Source organism: Anolis carolinensis, chromosome 6 (genome assembly GCF_035594765.1).
Source record: "Anolis carolinensis isolate JA03-04 chromosome 6, rAnoCar3.1.pri, whole genome shotgun sequence".
In the NCBI taxonomy this organism is placed as follows: domain Eukaryota; kingdom Metazoa; phylum Chordata; class Lepidosauria; order Squamata; family Dactyloidae; genus Anolis; species Anolis carolinensis.
The window spans coordinates 39555010-39563140 of NC_085846.1; the positions used below are offsets into that span (position 1 = coordinate 39555010).

Genomic DNA, 8131 nt, shown 5'->3' on the forward strand with positions numbered 1-8131 from the left:
ACCATTGGACATGCTGTCTGGAATTGTATAAGAATTGTACTCCACACCATCAAGAAAGTTTCCAGGCTGCTCGAATTTCCAGATTTTGCTTAAACGTCATTATTTCTCCCAACAGAAGTTAGGGACCAATTTGAGTGGAGCACTTATGGGAGTGAAGGGAGCAAGATTCTCTGCCATTGTGATTTAATGTTGTATTTTATCTTTCTCCTTCTGTTTGGGAATTGCTCAGAACAACTGGAATGGATGGTAGAGCTGTGTGGGGCCTCTCTTGTGAAGCAACCTCATTTATTTGCACATCCAACAGTAAGTCGGTTTATTAATTATTGTGGGTAGAGGCGATGAGTCAGCTTAAAGGAGAGGTGCATGCAATGTCGTCTTCCCTTCTCAATAAAAAGTCAGCTTCTGCCGGCTCTGGTGTTCCCTTTTTGATGAGATACACACATAGTCACACAAAGGGAGGGAGAGAGAACTATTTGAAATTGCAATATCTGACTTTGTCTGAGAGTTAATTTGTGATCAATATGGCAAGTGAGAGCATGTATTTATTGATGAACTGTAGCATATATTGGGAAGAGTGCATTTTTCAGTACCTTTCCAATGCTGCTCTCCCTCATGTTCTTTTGTCAGCTAGATCAAATTTGTTTGACAAAATAACCTGGGAAAGAGGAGGCTTTTCTCTTCAACTTGCAATCTGGTTGGAGTACTGCACCAAAATGCATTACAGACTGCTCCGGTATTTCTGCTTGTCTGCAGTCAAAGATAGCAATTGATTGTGTACACTTTAGGTATTGCCACATCTATCTTCAAGTGTGTCTTTTTATCTCACAACCTCTTAGAACTCCTCTGCTGTGATTGTTGTTCAGCCTGATGTCTGGGGTGAAGACACTGCCTGTCAAGGTGAGATTCTAGCGCTATGAGCATCTCCCAGCATAACATTAGTTCCAAAGTATCCAGATATCTGCTGGTTTTTGTGAATAAGCCCAAATCTTTGAAGGTAATAACAGAATTAACCCTACTGTGATGAAACCCTTATCCAGATTGACCTAATCCTTGAGTTCCAATCACCTTGCCCTTTTACCCTTAAGTTTTCTGTCTAAATCTGGCCTCCAAATGTTCACTATACTGGATAGATGGTTGTGTTGATTTGTGGGTTCAATATAGTAAAAGCATTTTTTAAAAATCCCTGTTAGTTATCAAAACATCCAGACAACGTTGTACAAAATAAAAACAATTTCTGCTGTTATGTTGGTTCCACACAGAGTACATTGTAACATCTCAGTTTCAAGCATCTTAACAATGTGGCCCTTCCACATTCTCAGGTCTCAGTTCAGTTCTTCCTAGACCCCTTCTACACTGCCATATAAAATCCAGATTATCTGCTTTGAACGGGATTATATGGCAGTGTACAATCCAGTTCAAAGTAGACAAAATGTGGATTACCTGCTTTGATAATCTGGATTATAAGGCAGTATAGAAGGGGCCTTAATTGTTTTATCTCTAATTTTTAACTGGCCTGTCTCAATTTTGACTGGTCCCATCTAGCTTTTTAGGGAGCTGCGGTGGTGCAGTGGGTTAAATCTTTGTGAACTGCTGACCTGAAGGTTGGGTTGCTGACCTGAAGGTTGACTGTTCAAATCTGCGAGACTGGGTGAGCGTTCGTTTGTTCAGCTCTAGCTTACAGGGACATGAGAAAAGCCTCCCAGTAACACATCTGGGCGTCCTCTGTGCAACATCTCTGTAGACTGCAGATTCTCTCACACCAGAAACAACTTACAGTATGTTCTCGTCACTTCTGACACGATAAAAAATATTTAACTTTTTCACTGACAAGCCTCAGCTTTATGCCCTTTCCCGTTCAGCTATCCAGCAACCCATGAGCTGTGATCAACTGGCTTTTCCCAGATTTGTCCTGCTTCTTGCTTCACACCCGCTAAACTGTGGGCCAGGCATCAGCAAATATAAGCTTGGCTTTACTCACCTGGCTGTGTTTTCCATCATCATCAACCCCTCCACTTCCTTATGGAAGAGAGGTGCTAGACATGGAGAAAGTAAGAAAGTTCCACAATTCCAAAAAGGTGCCTACTTTCTTGCTTTTCCCAGATTACAATGTAAATGTGCGCTCCTGGAGGAAAGGCAATCTATGCTTGGCTGGCATCCTGTTCTCAGAAGAACTATAGTCATTTGCTCCTGGTGAGCTGACAAGTGGTTTCTGCTTCCTACAGAGAGTAATTGGAGAGCTTCATTTTCCGTCTTTGTGATTATGTTGAATAGAGTTAAACCCTTGTGACGTGTAGGGCCCGCTTGGCTTCCTAGTTGCAATTTCTCTGCCTTTTGTATATGACTCCCAAAATGATTTGAGGGAGTCAGAAGGAGATATGGTCAGCCATCCTTCCTTCTGTGGCTGTCACACATTGCCTGCCTCTCATCTCTAACATGAACAGCTTAGGCTGAAGGACTGTGTCCTGTCTGAGGAGAGAAAAGGTGGACTTGACACACCGTTACATGTGCTCCTGTCACTGCTGCTGTGAAACATATTGCCAGCTAGAAATGTAGAGCATATTACAGCAACGGTGCAAACGAACTTGCAGCATTTTCCTCTTGTCATCTCTTGTCTCCGTGTCATGACATTTCAAAAAGTCATTCATGAAATAAGCTCTCCAAAGAAAATGTACACTTGAGCCTCAGGGATGAGAATGGGGAGATGAAAGCATAGACTAAAAGTCTCACTCTTGGTCTTGTGTTTCAGGGCTCCCACCTCAATGCAATGCTACGGTGGTTTTGCGCGAGTGGGTGCTGGACAGTGTTGCCTCCTATCAACGTCAGCCGTTCGATGGATACACCATACACTGACCCTTTGGGAGGTTTTCAGGAATACAGAGTCTTCCAGACTGGAGTCTGTGGCACTTTTAAGAAAAGATTTATGTACACAGCTTGCAAGATGTACACTTCAGTTGGCATAAGAAAGCTCTGTCTCTTGCCAAAATCAGAACTAAAACTGTAAAACTTCTGCCTTCAGCACAGTTCTTGCAGTGCACTGAGATATAGTTGCTCTGTTCTTATACCAATGCATTATTTACTGTATAACTACTATCTTGTTTGGGAAGCTTTCTTTTTCTTCACGGCATCTTTAAGATGTAATCATTTGCTAGTTATATGGAGCTCAGGGTTTCAGTTAACTTTGCCAGATAATCATAGTTTATGGTGGGAATGTTCACATATAAAGTTGCACTTACGCTGGCTCTCTGGTGTTGTGTCTTCTTCTAAGCCAAAACATTGCCAGATTTGCGGTGTCACAAAAACACATTGGAAATGTTCCTTGCACCATAGGGAGGTATGTACTGAGTCAAACATATTGTGGTAATGACTCATCCTCAAGTGATGTGACAAAATTAACTTAGCATCTTTCTAGTAAATGGATGGATAACCAGTTTTTCATTGATACCTTGCTTGGTCCCAGTGAAAGCTCAGATAAGATATTTGGATCGGGCACAGCGCATGATTCACTAACTCATCCCATCTGTCACTTGATAATCCATGCTTTTAAAAAGTCTGCCTGGCTCTGGCACTGCCAGAATAGAGAAGTGCTTTTGAGACAGCAGAGTATTTATTGCTTCTTCACATTGTCAAGTAATTGAGCTTTTTAAATAATCTTGCAGGTTTGCTGCCAAAAAAATCCCTGCCTCCTATGCCTAGACATTTATTTTCTTTTGTACAGAAAAATTGACAATAGTTTGCAAAAGCTCTATGTTTAATAGAGAAGCCTGCTGAGTAAAGCTCAGCCTCATTCTGAGACTTGTGTAATATGTGAGGAATGATCCCTCAGTGTCCTATAATTCTGAAAGCACATTAGGCACAGGTTCTCTCGCTGGCACATCTCTGCACGTATATGAGAGCCATCAAATTTACTCATAAGGCTAAATTTTGAACACTTGATTTTGGAATAATATTAACTGCTTCTTAATGTATTGTCAAGACTTTCATGGCCAGAATCAGTGGGTTGCTGTGAGTTTTTTGGGCTGTATGGCCATGTTCCAGCAGCATTCTCTCCTGACATTTTGCCTGTATCTGTGGCTGGCATCTTTGAGATTCTTTTGGCAGTGAAGTAAGTAGTGTGTGTGTGTGTGTATATATATATATATGGAATATATATATATATATGGAATGTCCAGGGTGAGAGAAAGAACTCTGTTTAAAGAAAACGTGAATCTTGCAATTAGTAAGTTTGAATAGCTATGAAGTTTGCAAAGTCAATCAGTGAGGCTATCTGCATAGATGTAGCCTGGCCTTTGTTGTCTGGAGATATTCTCTGTTTGGGAGGTGTTAACTGGCCCTTGATTGTTTGTTGTCTGGAGTTCTCCTGTTTCTGAGTGGTCTTTATTTACTGTCTTGATTCTGGTGTTTTTTTAATACTGGTAACTAGATTTTGTTCATTTTCATGGTTTCCTCCTTTCTATTGAAATTGTTCATGTGCTTGTGGATTTCAGTGGCTTCTCTGTGTAGTCTGACATAATGGTTGTCAGAGTGGCCAAGCATTTCTGTGTTCTCAAATAATATCCAATGTCCCTGTTGGTTTATCATGTGATCTACCATAACTACCTCTTTGGTTGAATTAGTCAGCAGTGCCTTTCGTGTTCTTTGATCAAATGTCAGACTACACAGAGAAGCCATTGAAATCCACAAGCACTTGGACAACTTCAACAGTAAGGAAGAAATCATGAAAATGAACAAAATCTAGTTACCAGCATATAAAAACACCAGAATCAAGACAGTAAATAATAAACATCACCAGAAACAGAACTCTAGACAGCAAACAATCAAGTGCCAAACTTCGCAAACAGAGGATGCTGCTAGGCAACAGAGATCAAACTACCTCTGTGCAGATACCCTCACTGACTTAGCAAACTTCATGGCTACTCAAATGCTAATTCAAGCTTGCTAAATCATTATTTTTTTTACATTTATATCCTGCCCTTCTCACTCCGAAGGGGACTCAGGGCAGCTTACATAAGTGGCATTATTCTATACCTGAACAACAACAACAATTAAAAGCAATTAAACAGTAATTTAAAACAACACTAAAGCAACATATGTAGACATTAGACAACTATTGTGCATAGATCCAAAGCCAGATAATCAAATAATATTCATGAATCCAAAGTCAATTCCAACTGTATTGCACAGATAATTATGCTGGGCCAAATGCTTGCTCCCAGAGCCAAGTTTTTACTTGTTTGCGAAATTACAGGAGGGAAGGGGCCAATCTAATCCCATTAGGGAGGAAGTTCCACAGCCGAGGGGCCACCACTGAGTAGGCTCTATCTCTTGTCCCCACCAGTTGCGCCTGCGAAGGTGGTGGGACCAAGAGCAGGGCCTCCCCAGAAGATCTTAACCTCCATGATGGTTCATAGAGGGAGATGCGTTTGGACAGGTAAGTTGGGCCGGGTAAGTGTGAATTGCAACTCTCACACTTTCTTTAAGCAGACAAGGGTTCTTTCTCCTACCCTGGACATTCCACAAATATATGTGTGTGTGTGTGTGTGTGTGTGTGTGTGTACTCACCACACTGCCAACAGAACTTCTGAAGATGCCAAACACAGGTGCAAGCGAAACGTTCAGAGAGAATGCTGCTGGAACATGGCCATACAGCCCGAAAAACACACAGCAATTCACTGCCTTTAACTCCTTACACAGATGAGCCCAAGGTGTTTTACAGGAAGAAATACTACAAAACTGAAATGGCTAATTGCACTAAAAAGAATCCCAGCATATCCACAAAGGTCACCTTAAATAGATTTTAGGAGAAAAAAAGTGCTATGTAATGGAAAGGGTTCTCACAGTAACAACTATCTTCGTGAAAGTGGCTTTTGAATGTATCCCCCATGCAGACTTGACATGCTACAGTAGAGTCTCGCTTATCCAACATAAATGGGCCAGCAGAACATTGGATAAGCTAAAATGTTGGATAATGAGGGATTAAGGAAAAGCCTATTAAACGTCAAATTATGATTTTACAAATTAAGCATCAAAACATCATGCTTTATAACAAATGGATAGAAAAAGCAGTTCAGTACATGATAACGTTATGTAATAATTACTGTATTTATGAATTTAGCACCAAACTTTCGCAATTTATTGAAAAATTGACTACAAAAACATTGACTACTAAAAGGCAAACTGCGTTGGATGATCCAGAACATTGGATAAGCGGAGCTTGGATAAGTGAGGCTCTACTGTATTTGAAATCTGTCTTAAGCAGATCCCTTCGTTGAGACTTTGTGTTCAGTTGGAAGGAGGAGATCCCTATAGGAAAAAGGATCCTCCCCTAAATACTTACCCAGTGGTGCCTGCCCCTTTCCTGCCCTTTGTGGTGGCTCTAAGAAGACAAGGGCACAGGAAAAAATTGGTTTCATCCCAAGAAGGATGTAATTCCAGCCCCTTCCCTCTCCATTCCCAAAAAAGGACAGGACAAGAAGCCCAGAAGAAGCAGAACAACATCAAAGCTTACTACTCTATAGGTCTCCTTTGTTTCTTCCACAAAGAAGTATAAACTTTCTTGGGAACTTATATTACTGTGTATGTTTAAACATTTTAAATATTTTATAACAGCCTTTTACTGGCATTCTGTTTTTATAAGGTTGTTACCTGCCTTGCGGCTCTCTAGATTCAGCAGGTTTATATGATTTTTAAAGGACATTAATAAATTAAACATGCACCCGGCAAGCAGAGATTTACAGTTAAGACCATTGCTTCCCAAAATTGAAGACGGAAGAGCCAGTGGAGCTTTTAAACCAGCTATACCAAGAGATCTTAGTAGTCATTAGTAGCCATACTTCCTACTTACTCCAGAAAACAATGACTCCTAAATATCTAGGGGAAAGGCATATGTCTGGATAAGCTTCGTTTGTGTAATTTCGATGTCCTCATTGCTTAGGTCCAGTCATGTCTGACTCTGGGGGTTGTTGCTCATCTCCATTTCTAAGCCGAAGAGCCGGCGTTGTCTGTAGACACCTCCAAGGTCATGTGGCCGGCATGACTGCATGGAGCACCATTACCTCCCCGCCGGAGCGGTACCTATTATTCTACTCACATTGGCATGTTTTCGAACTGCTAGGTTGGCAGGAGCTGGAGCTAACAGCGGACGCTCAAGCCGCTCCCGGGATTTGAACCTGGGACCTTTCAGTCTGCAAGTTCAGCAGCTCAGTGCTTTAAAGCACTTCGCCGCCATCATTGCTTAGAAAGACCTAAATATCTATAGTAAGTGCTTGCTTTTTATGGGTTAGACCAGCGGTTCCCAAACTTTTTTGGTCCTGGAACCCTTCAGAAGACGTACATACACACACAGAACTAACTGGATCCCTAAGCAATGTGAACCCACAAAGTTCTTCCTTCTTTCATCTATTCCTGTTGCCTGAGGGTTTTATATAATATAGTAAGTTTGGAAAAAAGAACATTTTAAATATCGCCTCAAACCAATATGTTGGTACAAGAAAATATTGGATATAACCACAAACATTTGTTTTGACCCAGGGAAATATTGGACTCGCACCTAAAGTGATGAATGAATTGTTTCATTTTTGTACTTAAATGGTTTTGGCATTGGGGTTTCTGTCCCACAGCTGAGTATGTAAATCCAGGGCAGCATCCAATTTACTCCTAAATTAGTTTTTGGTGTAAGCATATCCGAAAAAGCTTGATTCATATAGTTAAAAATGAAGGGGAACATTGCTTGTATAGTCTTTCCGGCTACTGACAGCTATAAGACTCAGTTCTGCACAATAGTCATTCAGTGGCACAGATTCAAATTGTGTATTTATTAATTTATTTGGGACATTTCTATACTACCTTTCTCCGAAGGCCCAAGGCGGGTTACAGCAACAATTACAAATATAAAAATAACCATCAAATCCCCCACTATCCTAATGGACATAAAATTATAATTGAATAATAAACCAGTAAAACTCTCAAGGAACTAAAATAGTAGAAAAAGTTAAATCGATTAAAATAGAGCTCCAGGCTCCTGTGAAAAGCTATTTCACACAGGAAGGTTTTGAGGTTCTTCCTAAAGGACAGAAGGGTGGGGGCTGCCCTGATCAATACTGGCAAAACGTTCCAGAGTTTAGGTGCCACACCT

General features: G+C 40.9%; 1 protein-coding gene across 2 annotated transcripts in view; it reads left to right on the plus strand.

The window, feature by feature from the left end:
• The window catches only part of brca1 (BRCA1 DNA repair associated), an 84962-nt gene extending 81725 nt beyond the window's left edge, over positions 1-3237 (plus strand). For both annotated transcript variants that reach the window (XM_008113176.3, XM_008113175.3), the window contains exons 19-21: positions 230-303; positions 837-897; positions 2747-3237. In XM_008113176.3, coding sequence (XP_008111383.1) covers positions 230-303; positions 837-897; positions 2747-2850 — 239 coding nt within the window. In that variant the 3' untranslated portion in view covers positions 2851-3237. The remainder of the gene's footprint in view (positions 1-229; positions 304-836; positions 898-2746) is intronic.
• Positions 3238-8131: the final 4894 nt, after the last annotated feature.